This window comes from Leptodactylus fuscus, chromosome 6, assembly GCF_031893055.1.
Source record: "Leptodactylus fuscus isolate aLepFus1 chromosome 6, aLepFus1.hap2, whole genome shotgun sequence".
NCBI classification, from domain to species: domain Eukaryota; kingdom Metazoa; phylum Chordata; class Amphibia; order Anura; family Leptodactylidae; genus Leptodactylus; species Leptodactylus fuscus.
The window spans coordinates 35,215,788-35,235,087 of NC_134270.1; the positions used below are offsets into that span (position 1 = coordinate 35,215,788).

The 19,300-nt window shown below is 39.8% G+C and overlaps 1 protein-coding gene across 4 annotated transcripts in view; it reads right to left on the reverse strand.

Annotated features, from left to right (window-relative positions):
- The window catches only part of ZBTB16 (zinc finger and BTB domain containing 16), a 138,097-nt gene that overhangs the window by 74,190 nt on the left and 44,607 nt on the right, over positions 1–19,300 (reverse strand). For all 4 annotated transcript variants that reach the window (XM_075279709.1, XM_075279708.1, XM_075279710.1 and 1 more), the window contains one exon: positions 16,317–17,614. In XM_075279709.1, coding sequence (XP_075135810.1) covers positions 16,317–17,542 — 1,226 coding nt within the window. In that variant the 5' untranslated portion in view covers positions 17,543–17,614. The remainder of the gene's footprint in view (positions 1–16,316; positions 17,615–19,300) is intronic.

Here is a 19,300-nt window from a genome sequence, read left to right on the forward strand (position 1 = left end):
AGAATATTCTTATAAAGTCACAGCAAAGTAGACAAGGATTTAACACACCACATATGTAAGATAAGATAAGATAAAAAGACAAAGATATAAACATAATCCTTTAATAGTCCCACCATGGGGAAATTTGGTGCATTACAGCAGTATAGATAATACAGAGATCCAATCCCAAAAGATTTCAGTGGGACCAGTTGACTAGCTTATGTCGAGACAAGGTATGAAACTTTTCCACTCAGCAAGCGGACATGAATCATGATCACGATTCTCACTATCAAAGTCTTCTTTCCATGTTACCACCTGCACAGGTTTTACTTATAAGTCACGATCGGGTGCGACTCACAGTTTAGATATGTATACTGTACACCATATTAGAATCTTATTTCAATTTCTGGTTTAGGATGATTTTGCTTGCAGAATTTTTGAAAAACCAGAAGTGGACCCAAAAACATTGGGAAATATAAAAAGGACGGACTTCCCCCCTGGACGAAATTATGATCAGGTTTCCAAAAACAGAATCAAAAACTACGGGTGTGCACCCTTATACTAGAAATACTGGTTAATCTAAAAACACATATAGAAGTAGGCATTTGGAATGAAGAGGTAAAGAATGGCTAGTCAAGGATCTTCATTAACTACAGGCTAGCATTACTCAAACCCCCATCCAGTGTTCCCTCCAATATCCTTCATCAAGCCCATCCCCATCGCCGTCAAGCTTGACAAAGTTACAATAAGCGCCTTTGGTCCACTGCAAAGCCCCCCTCCCCATCATTGTACACAGTCCGGCCTGTGATGGCCTGAATGAGCAAACACAGTGCCCTCCGCACAAGGCCCTACTCATCAGCCTCCTCTTTCAGTGGGGGCAGTGAAAGACCTACTGTAAATAATAGATTTCAGGAGGCAAAGGCTTTTCACGACCTATGGCTATTGTCTGGATATCTACAACCAACCAATGTACTGTTTCAGAACCCATTTGGCATCGACGGAATACGCATTTCCACCAGTTAGAAGACAATGGGGATCTCAATGTAATCCACCTCTAAAGCACAAAAAAATAAAAATTAAAAATTAAATATTTTATTATGACTATTTATAGAAAAAAATTGCACATTTCTGAGTTCAAAAATAAAATATTAGATCAATATAATTAATATGCTGGGACTCTATACAGAAATTATTTCAGTTTTCCCATTGCTTTCCACAATAACATGTAGATGAAAATCAATACATATAGGAACTGCATATAGACCTACCATGGCGTAATACACAATACCTGACTGCCAAAGTAAAAAGTTTAAAAAACAAGGAGAAAGGTTATATAAAATCTAAACTTCATCATGTGGTATAGGTATTAAAGGGATTGTCTATATGACCTCTAGGGTATGTGGGTGTCAGAGGGAGGGGGAGGCAGAGACACTATAGGGGAATGACCAGACGGTACAGCAGACGAGTTGGAGGCCGATTCAGTTATCTTTAGTTCAGTAAAAACTGGACAGTACGAAGTTTTTGGACTTCAACACGTGCTAGGCGGTCTGTAAATCAACAACTGAATTTACGACCAGATTTTCTGCCGGTCAACAAAGATTCCCACTCTAGACATGTAACCAAGTCTACAATAGATACTTAAAAGTATCCCTGAACAATCCAGGTCAAGAATCCCTATAAATATGTACGTCAAGGGTCTAATTTTTCCTACCATTAAGTTTTATGCAGAATTTTTTTCCCTTCATCTTGTTACCAAAATCTTGAATTCCTTTTTGTGTCAGCAGAAGTTTTTTTTATTCTCCACTTATGATGCCAATTCTGATTTGGGCAAAGTTGGCCACAGCTCTCAATTTTGATAAACAAGGATCAGGCATGTTCATTTCAACATGTCCGATCTTTTAATCTGGAGAAACAATAAGCCTCTGCCTCCATCCAATCACAAGCCATTTACTAGTAACACGTCAAGAACGACCCGTTCCAATTCTCAATAAATTCTTAGTTTAGGTCAAGTCGCAGATCTCAAAAGTAAACGTGTGACGTAAACCACAGCCCATAAAATACAAAGGGTCTACATGTTAGAAAGAAGTCGGGTCAATGGTAGTTCAAAAGGTGTTGAGTTGGCCACAGCCGAGGCAACGAAGTTGTAAGATTTTAGGTCTCGGTTTTTTTTAATGGTTGATGACAAATTTAATATCGGTTGGTGATATTTCTAGGAATATTCGGAAACAAAAATTTCTGAGAAAGAATGTACAAAAATAAAAAATAAAATTACCCATTACAAAAGATGCCACAAGAAATGAACTTCAGCCGTTAGTAGGGGAAAAATTAAAAAAAAAGAAAACAAATAAGCATACACAAAAAAACCAACCCATAACTCCTAGACTGTAGTATTTCCTACTACTCCCTTTGTAGCAATGCTTACAGATTTCCTCTCCAAACCACAACTATACATAGTCGAGTGGGGGAGGCCAGAGGGCCCGAGCATAGTGCTGAGATAAAGCAGTTTTTAGAAGCGGGTATGACAGGAGGAAGAAGAGTATCAAACACACCTATATCTAAAACTTATTACCCAGCTCACTTGAACCTACGCACAGCCCGAACGCAACTACACAACATGCGTCAACCACAGAGACATCTTCAGGTAACCACCCATGGCAGTTAACCTCTATTAGGAGGCGACCAAATTAAAAACTATGGGAGATGAGACAGATTACAGCTATCTGGCCTGGTCGTGGTAACAGAGACACACATTATCACCCAATTACGCAAAAGTAGAGCAATACAACTGACAAACCGCTCAAAAACATATACAAGTATAAGACAGATCACGGCTTCAGATTGCCATGTATATTTTTATCAAGGCTCCTTGGGTTAGGAGGTGATATTTACAGCCACCATCTCAAGTTATAAAAACAGTTGCAATCGCACAATAAAATGAACGGCGCGATTGAGACGTATTACTTTAATCAAATGTGCTCCTTTTTGATAAATAACAAGGCTCGCCACCAGGGGTGAAGTTCTAATATAAAAAGCACTGGGCCATTTCACGATTAATTCCCTATAAAACGTGACTGAGAATGTTGATAAGAAGAAAAAAAAAAAAGTTGCTTTCTAATAGACTTGAATGGGATGAAGATGTGAAGAGTTACTGTATATAAACTAAAGCTGGACAGAGTCTTTCGATATGCGACAGAAAAAAAAAAGCTATATTCCTTCTACCCCCTTATACACATGCAGGGTTGAACCAGCTGAGAGTAAACATGGGTAGGGGAGTAAGCCGACGCCAGACATTTTTCAGGATGGCTTACCCCACCACCCAACATCTCCTTAGAGAAAAGTGTGGATGCCACCCCAAAAACATCAGTGGATTTGGCCAACTTTTTGTTTTAATAGTACTGAGGTCTTAGATGTCATGATATAGTCTAGTTGGTCTAAGGTTACCGGGCAGACATTCAAAAATCATAACTTCCTGCCCTTGTGGTTAACTTGGCATTCAAGAGATTAGATATGTTGCAAAAATAGTCTAAAATTCTGAAACATTTCTTATAACTTAGACGGCTGGCCAAGATTTATTCGTCTTCGACCATGCAAAAAAGTTAGTTAGGGCTCTACAGAACAAGGCTTTGACCAACAATGTGGTAATATCATATGGAGGAACCAACACAAACCCCATCACCAGTGGTGTAACCCAATGCAATCTTTTGTCTGGGGGCCCCTTCCTCATCCCTACAGTGAATTCTTGATAGTGATGGTTATGGGTGCTAAGGTTAGGGTAATCTGTGGGTCTCCTTGGCTTATAGGCCAGATGGAAGCCGCAATCTCAATACTGATGCCAGTGCTTATGGGCAACCCTAAGACTCCTGGGCAACTGCACCCCTCAAGTTATGCCGCTGTCCATCACTTACTAACGGAAACAAGTAGACGCTTTTATATTCCTATTGGTGACATGACACACAAGATATCATAGGGTCTTAGGATCCCATGATTCTAGGGTAATGTCTAAATTGTGTTTTTAATGGACGTTGACTTCTGATGTACCAAAAACAGAAGTTTTTTTTTTTTTCTTTTAAACTTTTAGATGTGCCCATTTCTGGGATACAGTTGTAACACCCAGATCCCTGTGGTTTCAGTAAGCCAACCAATCCCTATGGTGATCCAAGTCTAGTTCAGAAGAAATGGCTGTTGCTGCTCGTACATCCGTATAACAATTTGCCTGGCCAAGTGTCATTCTAAACTGCAGGTCTAGCATTCTATTCATACATCTGGAGAGGTCATGATGAACAGCATTACAGATCCCATGTCCGTGCACCTGTATATTAAGCTGTTGTCTATGGACCACGTCACGTAGAAACCCTTCTAAATATCTAACTGGCCCCCGAGTAGCTCTCACTTCCTCGCCTTCTTTACCTATATAAACCGCTCCCTTACACACCATAAATCCTTACATTTGGGGTTTTATAACCTCGTAATGTGCCATAATACAGATAGAAGTTTAATATACCTAGTAGGCCATTACTGGAAGCGGCATGAAGTTATTTGTTAGCGCTACACCTCTCCAGTACCACTACCTTCTACAAATGGCAAAGTTTTCGTTTTCTTACTCATCATACATTATTTATAATGAGCCAAATTAGAAGGAACGTGCTAATGAATCATCCTCCTCCTCTCATTAAGAACCGAAAGCCTGAGACATTAATACAGCCGAGCTATGCCGAGGTGTTACACATGTAAAGATAGCGTGTGCTAAATCGAGAAGCGTTAGACTGTGGGAGAGCAGAAATTCTAAAGCACAGGTGTCTGAATCAATTCTACCCAGAGATATAAAAGAGCATGAGCTTTAATTGTTTTACTGAGCTAAGTGGATAACTTTGGTCTTCGGAGAGATATACTCCGAGGTGGAAACAGTCTTCCCGCAGACACAAGACAACGGGTTGGGGGCTCTTCAGAAGTTCGCCTGGGGGATCACTGATAGCACATGTGAGTGTACAAGATGTAAACACAAGGAACGCAAAAACCTGCAACAATATCACAGTCTAGAACATCGAGTTATCCGAGGACAGGTTGGGTTCACATCTATATTCCCAGACGGTTTCCTTTACTCTACAATGGACTCAAATGACTCAAAAGGTGGAGATCAGTTTAATATATTACCAAAGGGGAAGACATAACAGAAGGAGGTCTGGAGGAATATTGAAATCACACCAAGGCCCATTAGCGTTTCTTTAATCTTATTTTCTGCACGGGTCATCTGATTTCTGTAGAAAATTCCAGCACGAAATATATAGTTTTCGTTTCTGCAGACTTTTCTGTGTTGTGCCAGTGAGACTATGTTCATGAGCTATAGACACCTATCTAGGAACCCCAAGAGGACGAATTTGATGTCGAAATTTTGGCAACTATCCTATTCATCGTAAACCTGTGTATTTGCTGCAGAGACAACCATATTCTTAAGGAGGACGTTTCTGCTTTAAGATCTAACATACTGATAAATAAATATGGTGAACATTTGAAGCTATAAAGTTCTTGAGACGTATGGGATTAAAATCATCATTTATTTAAGAAATCTATAGAATATTATTGCACATAATGAAAATAAAAAATATAATATATAAACAATAAATACAAATTAAAATACAATTTTATATATTTTAGCTCTATACCCAACATTCTCTGATGGTATAAAAAAAAAAAAAAAAAAAAAAAAAATGAAATATATTATTCTTCATCTCACAAAAAACAAATAAATTAAATTCTTATACAAGATATACATGTGGTAAATAGATGGCAAAGTTGTATTCTTGGTGCAAGTTTGACATGTCTATCTTGACACCCCTTCTAGATGGTGCTGGAAAATGCAGCCCTCTATGCATTCCACATCACACATAACCTCAAAGTAACATTAAGGGATTCCTGCACCCGTCAGCATGATTATATATATATATATATATATATATATATATATATATATATATATATATATATATATGTGCGCGTGTAATGACTAGGTAACTACCCAACTTCTACAAGACGTATTCATTCACATGAAGCGCTGGCCCAAGTTCTCTTCATGGCGCCAAGACAGACACCAGAATTCTTTTATTATATATATATATTCATTCACATATATATCTCAGAACTGAAGCTTGGTGTTATAGAATAGCTGCCTGTTATCTGTCCTGAAGTGTCAGTAAACATGTCTCACAATTAAGGCTTGTAGATCAGTCACAGGAAGTTTTTGCAATGGTTTAGATATACAGAGGGTGATGACAAAGTGGCCGGCTAATTAGCTGCATGCCCCGGGATGAGATTTCTAGATTAACCCCTTCACCTCAAAACCATTCTCTTAAAATATTCATAGTACCCTAGAGCTAGAGATGCACAGCAGATTTCTGTCCGGTCCGCTATGCGAAGCTCATCTATACCCCCCTCCGCCCAATTTTGGATGGTTTGTATTCTGAATATTAACTGTGGTGACATGTCTACAGGTGTCTACTTACCCAAAAAACAGCAAGACATGCAAGCGGGGTAATGACTTCTACAAGACTTATTCATCCACATGAAGCGCTGGCACAAGTTCTCTTCATGGTGCAAAGACAGGCACCAATAAAGGGCAATTTCACAGAGTACCAGAGCCAACCTCTTAGGGGAACATACAAACATGGCACTAGGCAACTAACATTTGTAATGCAATTTGAGTCAAACAAGCAACAATTTCAGTCTCTAGTTAGACATGGGTGATGCTCAATAAAGAGGTTGAGGAAATTACAAAATAAAAAAACTATATTTTCATTAAAAAAATACTAAAAGCTTACAAACTTTTTATAGTACCTTTATCTCAGCTTGTTTTAAGTGAGAAAATCCCCCACAAGTGGTTATCTCTTTAGAGTGAAGAATCAGAGCTTGAACAGCATACAAGCATCAGATTGATTGATAAAACTGACCACAAGCTTATCAGTTGACCTTTTAAAAAGCACAAAAAAACAAACCAAAAAATAAAAATAAAAAAAAAATTTACATGCATAAGAACACTCCCAAAAATTAAATTAACCAAAGTTATAAATGCTTGAAGTTTCTTTTTTAAATTTATTTAAGGGCACAACCTGGATCCATCCATCCCCCCTCCCCCACCACCACCACCGATAACCTTGAAGAATTCAAAAACGTTTACAAGGGAAAAAAAAACAAAACATTTATTATTAACCTTTAGTGCAGTCAAGGTGTAACACTTCAGAAAGGAATGAAAGAATAACGGGCACAATAGCAGGAAGAGGTTTACCAGCACCTTAATCCATATAACCAGAAGACCCCCACCTCCTCCTGCCCGATCTGGAAGCAATTACAGACCATTAAAGTGAACTGCCTGCCACTAAATTTAACCCCAAACACCAACACTTGCCACTTTACCCAAATGAAATCGGATTAACTATACCAAATACACTATACCAACTAATCGCCAGACTATTCTACTCGTCTTTTGTTGGTTCTCATACAGGCCATAAATAAAGGGAAGAAACGGCTAAAAATAAGGAAACCTTTAGGTCAAACAATCTGTATATGAAATACCGAGATGTCCTTATCGATAGGTATATAAAATAATCCAAAAAGGTAAATCAAAATATCTGCAAAGAAGGCAGAAGACGACATAACCATTCAAAAACTTCCAAAAAGATAAGGATCTAAAAATAAAACTGGGATTGGTTTTTCGAGAACGAAGTCACTATTTAAATATGTTTGCGAATTGGTTTTGTCTACGAAATGTCTCCTTTTACCGTGACAGATCAATAAGTCAAAATCATACAAATGTGTGCACATATTCATATAAAATCCAGATGGGATGTAACCAGTTAAACAACCCCCCATATCCTTCTTCTAACAGCCCATAAATAAGTCACCTCAGCCTATTAGTGATCCCTGCTTCACTTCAGTATAGGAGGCCCTGCTCCAAATCCCAGGAGCCTCTGACAGGGCACTGGCAAAGGTTACCCAGCTCAGGTCAGCTGGGAGGGGAACCTTCATTTCCTGAGCCAGGCCAAGGGCCGAGAAAGAATGAAACAGACTAATCACAGCCTTCCTCACAAAGGGAGTCCAGGCCAAGGGACTGGCTTCCATTACGAAGACTCTCATACCAGGTGCCACCAATAAACAGGACCATTCGGCTGCTGGCATTAATCAGGAGTTGCCGCTAAAATAGAAAGCTATATTAAAACCACTTAATTCTTAATTTATCTCAACACTATTGGTAAAAAAACTGCACCTTCTCCAGGTTTAACATGCCATTCAGTACTGGTGGCAAGATGATCTCCCCCTTGGTCAGGGCACGAAACAACTTTTACAGTGCAGATTTAAAATGGTTTTTACGAATACAAAACTGACCCAAAAAACAATGAACATCCATATAGAATCTCTGCTCCTCCTGGTTTACAAAGAGTCCAAGATGACCATATATTATTCAGAATCACCACATGCTCCACAGCGAGCCAAACAATCCAGGCCAAAGAGATTGTACTGCAAAAGCTGGCAAATGTAGTAAGATGGAGACCATCAACAACTGCCAATGGTCACTGCGGAAGAAAACATATTAATGCACTAGGACCATAGGCTTAGTTGGTGGAGAGTCAATACACCCAAATAGACTTCAAAAATTTGGCACGGCTCGAAGATTGGCACACAAACTAATGTGCATTGGCGTCTTAAGCCTATTCAGGCTTTACATAAAATACAACCCAAAAGTAAAGAAAGCTAGATAAGAGAAACATGGCTGTCTGCTTGCAAAAAAACAAGACAACCTGGGTTGTAGGTATGGCTGTAAACGGGAAGGATTGGAAGAGGGAAGTAATCTAGTAGAGCGGCACGACTTCATCAGGGTTGGTTTCTACCTGGCACTTAAGAGGTAGAAGGTCATATAGCGCTCACAATGTACTTGTTTTTCCCCCTCAGTATGTCTTTGGAGTATGGGAGGAAATCCAGGCAACCACAGGGAGAACATACAAACTCCTTGCAGATGTTGTCCTTGGTAGGATTTGTATCCAGGACTCCAGCGCTGCAAGTGCTAACCACCGAGCCATGGTGTTGCCCCATCAAGACCCATTTTGAATCAAATTTCACTTATTTTATCATGGAAAAAAAAAAAAAAAAAAAAATTATATATATATATATATATATATATATATATATATATATATATATATATATACACACATATACACACACACACACACACATATATACACACACACAGACAGGCGCACACAGGTATATATTATATATAAAATTTTATCAGATCGTGGTGCTAATAAAAGCTAGATACATCACTGCATTGCACAATATAAAACTTGCCATTACAGAAGTGTCAAAAAGAAGGCACGCAAAAAAAAAAAAATTGCAGATTACCTTTTATGTTTCCCCCCCCTTCTTTGCTGATGATTCTGAATTTTTAATCTTTACATCTTCAAATCTTAGCCACAATTGTTGCTTAAACAGAACCAAAATGTGGGTGGAGGGAAGTGTAGAGAAGGAAGATATGACTGGTGCGTGTGGTGCTCACAGGTCTATCGAGGACTGCTGGGTGGAAATGAATTTTTTTTTCTCATATATTCAAAACCTGCAGTTCTGCGCCCATAGCATTGACTGATAAGAATTTTTTCTTCTGGATCAAAATTTTCTGGAAAATTTTGGATCATACGTGCCAATTATTTTTGTCAATTCTTGATCTTAATGAGTAATTTAGGTTCGGCTTCAATTAAGAAAAGAAACAACCGGATCCATCTGTGTTTCATCCTCTCTCCTCTCTGATGGACCACTGGTATAGAAGACCAGCTCTATGAGTAGCCTGAATGACTATACAAGCACCAGGACAGATACCATTTCCCACAAACAGACTTGATTTTTTTTTTTCCCCCGATCAAAGTAAATTTTGATACAGATATACTATTTGGAACAGCAAGTTACACTATCCCTATGGAATATTTATTTGTAAGGCTGAGGAACATGCGGTAGACTGAGGTTACACAATTATATAACCAGTGGGGGAGAAGTATTGAGCCGAACATGTCTCAAACTGTGATGCTCTGCTCATCTCGAATGGTGGCGACAGGAGCCTGCACGAGATGAATCAACTCCGTAATTAAGACCACCATCTTCAAATCAATCTGAGCAGGGAGCCCCTCTCCTGAATGGAAGATCATATGCATAGTTATGCAAAATCTCAAGGGTTATACATGGATCATCTTGATTTCTGGTCCAGCTCATAAGTCCTACATGACTCCAAGAAAGACTGTCGTCAACTGTTGCCAACCTTCATTGGTGGAAGACCTTGGAAGAGTTTATGACTCTTACCGATAGGACCAAAGTTAGCAGCACCTTGTATTTCCCAAAGTACAGAAGCTTCTGAGAACTTGTGACCTAATGAAAGGACGATCTACAGTGGATGTACAAGCCTTCCGTAAATATACACACAGGTTTACATAACTAGTCGTCTTCAGTTGTCGAAAGGAATGGAGAATCTTTCAATTGTAACCTAGAAAAGACTACATTCCTCAACCCAGTCATACCTGGACTGCACAAATATGTAAAGAGCTGCCGTACACAATGTAACCACAGCTATAATAAAAACCTGACTCAGTCTGTAGGAATCTACTGTAGTCTACTGTAAGATGACAAGGTGAACACGACTTCATTCCACATCTGAGAACACAGAACTGTAGCGTGAGTAACGCGCACCAGGACGCACTTACATGAAATCATGAGAACTTCTTCCACCATCAAAAGAGGGGGGAAAAAACCGTAACATGCAAAATTTAACATTTTCTGCTAATGCAGACAAAAGTCTTCCCCTCCCTTCCTAGTATATGCACTTTCAAAAACCACTTTTTCTACTTTCATCACTTGGTTTGCAAAGCAGCATTTTAGTGCGGGGGCTGAAAGAGGACATGAAGGCCTCGGTACAAAACCTTTTTAACCTGAACTACACAGTGAGATGTGCTGTGAAATATTAGTATGCGGGTGGCGCTGGCTTTATGTCCTTGTTTATATATTGCCAAATAACACACTTAGCAATAATTCTGGTTTTTTAAGGCGTTTTTCTATATAAAATAGCTAAAAACATTTGGCCCGAGCAGCTAATGACCAAGTATGAGGGCACCAATTTTATTTTATGGTGTCCATCAATACTAAGCTACAGGGACAGACTAGTAGAGATCACAGGAGTTACAAGAATAGACGTATTAAGGCTGTATTGCATTGGCCGACCCTGCCCAGGAGGAACACAGATTGATGAGAAGTCAAATTGGTGCTTATTTACATTGGCCCAATTATACAGGAGGATTAAAAAAAAAAAAAAAAAAAAACACCAGTGCCACACCCACCACCAGGCTGAGTGTGATATTGCAGCTCAGTCCTATCCACTTTCAATGGAGTCCAGCTGCAATACCAATACCAGGGGCTGGTGTGGTGCTGCTGCTGGAAGAAAGCAGCCATGTTTTTAGAACTCTGTGCAACCTCAAACTACTAGTAAACTTTTACAGTGTGTGTCAGCCTACTTTTCTAGAGTCTTAAGACAACAGTAGAAGATTCATCACTGCATAAATAGCCATAGGCATATATCATTGCTAATAAATTTAGCAACTACATATAAAGATATGTTTTATTATAGTAGGGAGAGAACACATTCTTAAATAGATACTTCACTTGTACTTACGTTGATTGAGACTATTTCTATAAAAAGAAAAAAAAAAAAAAAAAAACACTACTACTGCACCACTGCTATACTACTACTACTACGCTAATACTATACTACTGCTTCTGCTATACTACTATTACTGTGATACTACAATACTACTACTATTGTACTCCTACTATACTACTTCTATTACATTACTACTACTGCACTACTACTATACTACTTCTATTACATTACTACTACTGCACTACTACTATACTACTTCTATTACATTACTACTACTGCACTACTACTATACTACTTCTATTATATTACTACTATACTGCTTCTACTATACAACTATTGTACTCCTACAACTACTATACTACTGCGCTACTACTATTATATTAATACTATACTACTGCTTCTACTGTGATACTACAATACTACTACTATTGTACTCCAACAACTACTACTGCTTCTACTATACTACTTTTATTATATTACTACTGCTTCTACTATACTACTGCGCTACTACTATACAACTATTATATTACTACTATACTACTGCTTCTACTATACTACTACTACTACTACTACTACTACTACTACTGCAATACTACAAATATTGTACTACTACTACTACAACTATACTACTTCTATTATATTATTACTATACTACTGCTTCTATCATTTTATATTAAAAAAAAAAAAAACACAAACACCACAGACACGCTATTACTACCACCACTATTACTATCAAACTTATTACTACTAAAAGCTACTACCACCAAGATTGTTATCACTATTACTTCCACCACCATTATTTTTCCTAGCATTGCGACCACTATTATCAATCACTTATTTTTGTTACTACTACCACTACAATCCCCATTTATTACCACCGCTACTACCACCACTTTTTTATTACTACTACTGTTACTTTTATGACTACCACCACCATTTATATTATTACTACTGCTATTGCTGCTATATTACTACTGCTACTACTGTTCTTATTTTTATTACCACCACCATTATGTTCCTACTACCACCATCAGCACTATATTACTATTATTATATTACGACCACCACATCTGCATACACGCAAGCACCAACCACATGAAGGTCAGAGTTGCCCTTTATATAAAGGACCTCTTGTTGGCTATACCTGAACATGACACATTTCTGACTCATAGGTTTCCTTCCTAACCTAGTAATGTACCCTAGGAGTAAACAGGCAGGCAATGCTGACAGTCGGGATGGCATGCATCAGCAGTCAGAAGTAATTATTGTACAGACACACCTACAAATGTTCACCGCTGTACTGTACCTTTAATCGTCGGGTACAGAAAAGAACAAAATGTTACACACAGAGTACGCCACACCTCACACGTGTGACAAGCCTGCTCTTCCATCCCACACCTAGCTCCAGCTCATTATGCAGAGCTCTGTGATGATTAACTTTTGTGAACGGCCAATGAGCTCCCGTGTTGTGCTAGTACATTGTGTCCTCTTACAGTTCCCTGTTCCCTATGATTAAGATCTGGAAGTTTGTGCAAATTATCTGTGATGTGACAGTTTGTACTGTACAGATGAGGTGGCAGACTGGATTTGGAAAGCGGTACAGACTGTGTGTGTGAGAAAAATAAAGGTACCTAGATTGGCAAGGTTATATAATTGGCACAGATCATTTGCGTACGCTGGAACATTTATAAAACAGTACACAATTAAACGCCATTGTAAGAGGCCTCAGACATCAGATACATTAGAGAAAATTGCAGGACAAGTTTTGAAGAGACGATGCGGGCGGCTAAAAAGCTAGAGTCTGTCTTATCGAGAGCCATTTACCTTCCATCTAATGCCAGCGGCAAAAAAAGAAAAAAAAAAAAAAAGGATTAAAGGAAAATGAACTTTAACTTTTATACGTGTTTGGACGGAGAAAACTAAGCGGGGCAGGCTATGTTTGAGAGTGCCATAGACTTGGAATGGGGGGCGAAAGGTGCCCTAGCCAAACTCATCCCTAGAAGATCTCCCATTCTGGCATCTGGTGGGGCACCGGCAGTCAGACTCATTCCTAATAAAGCAAATTATAGCAAATTGGGGAAAATCTAGGGCAGAATTCAGGAGTATATTAAAATGCCTGCAAGATCCAGTTCAAGGCTTTGTTCACACTTGCCTTTGTCTCTTGGTTGAGTCACTTTTTAGAGAAGCAGTAAAGAAGGGTTTCCATTAAAATTCCTTCCGATTTCAAAGGGTTTCTCTTTTATGTTTTTTATGACAATTGTCATCTAAGATTTTAGATCACTTGAGACTCATTCGCATATATACTTTATTATTATTCATAATATCTATCTATCTATCCATCCTAACATGCCCAATGCTTAGACAGTCTGCAGTGATACGTGACCGCTTTGGTAGGACCGCAATACTGCTATTTTATATGTATGGCTATCGAAGTGCAATCTGTTTTTGACAAGTTGCCATGACCCACCCCATGTAGAAACTGAAAATAATTGTGCTATATCTGTGTAGACTGAAGGTTAGTTCATGTAAAGATAACCATGTGGCCATAAAAAGCTGCAAGCGTGGCCCATAAACTGAAACCCATGGATCCCCAGAAAGGCCCTGACCACTAGTAAGTGCCTCCAGTTCTGTGAATCCTTCCTTATCCAACTTCATGTCTGGTAAATCCTCAACACGATGAGCCATCTTGAAAAATCTAGTACTATTGCACTTAAGGAAGGCCTCTGTTAAGTCTTAGTAAATTCCCCAAGACAACATCCATTATCTCACTTTACTGTTACAGTAAAGAACACCTGTATCGGTGTAGAACCCTTCTTTCCTATAGAGAAGGAAGATGCCCCCTAGTCATTAGGTCACCCCTCAGTTTTCTTTTTATTAAGCCAAAACCCCCTAATTTTGATAATCTGAGTGCTATAGTCCACCCTTTCCATGAGTTACTTGGTTGTGAGTAGGACTATAGTGCAACGCTAAAGGGACTCATTCATTTCCCCACCCAATAAACCACCATCAATAACACTCATGTCTATGAGATGGTGGTTGGCGGTGAAGGAGACAACATGTTCCTTTTAAACAAAAGTTACTACAAAAAGTGGTTTGTGACTCCAGCCCAAGACTGGAAACATACATGTACTTTTTTGACCAAAGACAGAAGTAGATACCACTGAAGGAGAAGTACAAGTCCTTCTTTACAATTCTCATTTCTTTCCTATACCAGGTGACATTCTTTACCATATCTGGTATTGCTGCTCATTCATTTAAGTGACGTAGGTGAAGATAAAACACCAATCACGACCACAAGACTACGATGGTGCCGGTTCTGAATCTTGGATTTCTGATTAACAGATTTTGGCCTCTTTAGGCTAGCAACACTCGGTTGAAACCATAGCAGATATCACGCTGTGGCCCTGTCTGACTGGCTGTTTTTTGCTTCGGCTTTCACCCCCGATAACCAAGAGGATGACACAGCTTTCATCCTTTACATTGCTACTTATTTTCTGCAATACGTGGTTGGAATTCACATCCAATACACTGTGACTGTAAATAGCTGGCTGGGGGTCGGAGATGTGCCATGGTGTCCCAAGTGGAGACATATTTTTGGCCATTTTCTCAGCACATCTCAAGTGGTAAATCTGGGCCTGTGCGACACCACCTTAGGTCTAGGAACACCTGGGACGAGTTTGCAGTGGGTTAGCCATGTTGTATTGTTGATAGCTAACCCGCTGCAAACTCATCCCAGGTGTTCCTAGACCTAAGGTGGAGTCACAGAGGCCCAGATTTACCACTTGAGATGTTCTGAGAAAATGCCAAAAATATGCCTTAACTTGGGGCCACACGGTGGCTCAGTGGTTAGCACTGCAGCCTTGCAGCGCTGGGGTCCTGGTGTTCGAATCCAGCAAGGAGTTTGTATGTTCTCCCTGTGTTTGCATGGATTTCCATCCCATATTCCAAAAAGACATACTGATAGGGAAAAAAAATTACTTTGTAAGCCCTATGTGGGGCTCACAATCTACATAATAAATCTCAACTTTGGACACCTTGGCACATCTTATCCCCTATCTTTTTGGATAGTGCATGGATCAAGGTAATCTAAGGCACCTGGTCTGACAGATTTACTATAACGCCTGCCAGAAAACTGGCATGAGTCATACCCAAAATCTACACCAGTGCCTTATTGGAATGGATTTGAGGTCAGGTGCACCTACGTGTGCAATAGTCACTAATGTCTCGAGCCGTTCAATAATTCTGGCGAGTCTTGTGGCTGTCGGGGAATCCATTAGAATGGCCAGATGTAATAAATTCCCCCATAGTGTTTATTATTATTATTTTGTTATTAGTTTTTTGAGCCCAACACAGTCCTGGATCTAAAAGGAAGGAAAAGACTAAAGACTAATACAGTAGTTGATTCAGCCCGACATCCTCTTATGTATTAGAAGAGAATAGGAATTCTTCAGTTTTAAACAAAGCACACACAGAAGAAGAATGCAAATGTCTATAGAACAATGAGATAATCCGAAGCAACTCATCTGAAGTCGAGCTAATTTCTGTCTGTTCAGAATTATCGTGATTAACTTTATTAGTCAATCACAATGAACATACAGTATAAGAGACGCTAAACTCTACAAAGACCGAGCACCGTGTAATTATATAACCTTACCTGTGATGTTCGACAGAGTCATTGTCAGGAAGATGTGCTCCACACACACTGCATCGTTCACTTAGGTTTCTACCATCATTCTTCATCCCGGCTGCAATTTCACCCAGCTTGTTAAACAACTCTCGCTGAATGAAGCCTTGGGGAAGAAGTCCACCGTAAGCACTGAAGTCCATTGATACAGCCAGTGCTGGCTGCATGTGGAGAGCAGAGGCCATAGATGTTGGCACACTGATCAGCGACTCACCCTTATGGTTTGGTAGGACGGAGTAGACACTAAGATGTTTCTCAGCATGGGCAATTGCATGTTCTTGTCCAAGGCTAAAACCTTGACTCAACTCCAAAGCCTGATCAGGATTCTCATCACGGTTAAAGTTGAGGTCTCGAGCACTTGTAATGACGCTACTGCGAGTTGGGGTTCCTGGACTGTCCTTGGACTTTTCGTCGGATTTGTCTCCACTAGATGCACTGGATTCTGCAGTTGGGCTATCATGGTTGGTTCCTTCATCAACTTGCATGACTTCTGTTTTCACCTCCGAAAGACCTGGAAGTCTGCTTGTGGAGTGCAAGTCTAGTGCATTCTGTTGCAATGCTCCTTGGAGCAATGACTGACCAATGGTCATTAAACTATCCACAGCAGTCTTGGTTGGGCTCATACCAGAAAGTCCATATGACGTTGACACTGATGGACTTTGGTCCACCAAGCTCTGATTGCCCATGCTGGCGTAACCACTTTCTTCACTGGAATGCTTTGCGTTCAACATGTTTTTAATAAATCTCGATTTTCTATCTTCTTCGTCATCCATGGCCCTCTCACTTGTACAAAGATCTCCATCGTTCTCTTCTGAAGCTTGAATGGTTTCTAGAATCTTCAGACATTGCTCTTCTAAATACTCAATTTCTAGTATTTCTGCTGCGTACAAGAGGTCATCCAAATCTTCCACCTTGGCCTGCAGAGTGGCAGTGTAAGCATACTCCAAAATCTGTTGAAAAGTCTTTGGCGACAAAAAGTCCAATGTGTAATGCTGGCTGCTTCGGTGGAAGAGTATTTCAAACATCTTACTAGTACAAGCCAATACTGTCCTATGGGCATGAAACTCTTGAGTATCCACCATGATCACCACATCACAAAGCGTCCCCGCCAACCGCATCTGGTTGGCTTTAAGGAGAAGTCCCGTGGGGTGATTGGGGTTTTGCAACTGTATCATACCCATATTAGTCAAATCCATAGTTCTCCTGGCGTCTAGTCATTAGTCTCTCTGTGGCTTGATATAGTGGGCCAAACTCTGAAACCAATGGACCTAGGAGTAGAAGAAAAACAAGAGTTCAGTCACTATGATAAGCATAAATGAAGTATACAAACAGGTCATGAGCTTAGCAACATTTTAACCATACAATAACTTTATACTGTGCGTCTACCAGGACTGGCTTCAGGGGTGTACGACCTGTGTGGTCAAAATGGACATATCGTCAATCATAACTGAAAGGGCACCTATTTCACCAAAATCTGTTCTCCACTGCATGAGACTATGATATTGAGCTCTACTGCCTATTCTCAGACCATTTGTCACATAGCCATACTGTAGCTCTGTCCCACTCAAATGAACAGGACTGAGCTGTAATACACAGCGCAGCCAGCATACAATGAATGGCGCTGTAACCGGAAGAGGACATAGCAATTATCATAGTCTCAGACAACCCCTTTGAAAGGATGGCCCACAAATCTGGTGGAAAGTTACTGCTCACTGGGGGCCCAACAATTGGGATCCATACTGAATACAAGAACAAGGAAAACCAAAATGGAGCAGTGGGTCAGGCATGCATGCTACCACTCCATGATAGCAGACTACAGCACTCCTATCTCCATTAGACCCTAGGGATTGAATGGAGTGGTAGTGGACATGTGTGACCACCACTCCATTTAGGCACGGGACCCCCATCGATCACCTCTCCCGTTAATGTCCTTGTACATTAATGACACTGAAATATTGCATTCGGTTACTATATAAGTGGGAGTCAATATAGAATAATGCCCAGGGTGCCAAACAACCTGAACACTGCCCCATAACAATAAGAGTCACTAAATGTTAACCAAGATTTGTTCCAGTGATTGTAAATACTAAAACTAAATATATTAAGACTGCAGAACAATGGAGATTTCCAGCGCTATAATAGATCTAAAGAGTTTTTTCCCTCTCGGTTGACATTAGTACAAATAGGACCAAAAGTTTGCTTAACCAAGAGTGACCTTATAGTCTGTGTCACATGACAGGGCTTGAAGATAATGCTACAGACATAAAATCTGTTGAAGGACAGGGGTCAAGAGTTCTAGTAGATGCAAAAGATTCAGAGGAAGAAAAGGTTAGTAAGCAGAGATCCATGGGGATTTCTGCTAGGAGCAATGGTGTGTAATATCTTCATTAGTGACAGAAATGATGGAGTAGGAATGTCCCCCCCCCCCCCAACCAATGGTAAAGATCTTGACATTCCAGAGGAGGAAACCAATATAATATTGGTCAATATACAACAAAGTAAGCAACAAAAGATACACAAGAGGCAATGCTACAATGCTAAGGAGTAAGGTTGTGTTTATGGGGCTATAATAAACCAAGCAGGAGTAGAGACGTAAGCGAACACCAATGACAGACACTTTGCAGATGAATCAGTATAAGGCACAGTTCACATCCGCTTCGGAATCTAACCGACATGATAAATCAGCTATGAGCAGAACAAAGCTATAAAGTACAATAACTAAAGGTAAGAGATGTAAAAAAAAAAAAAAAGTTTGCCACTTGAGACAACGATTTCACATAAGACTACAAGTCAACAGGACAAATGAGCCTAACAATTTACAAAGTAACCTTTCCAAAAGAGAAGAAGGACCCTCAACCAGACCAGATTCCCAATTACACCACATACTGGTCAACCTCTTAAAGAAGACCACTGGTCAGTGCCCGAATTTTGCGGTTTTACTATGATACATATCT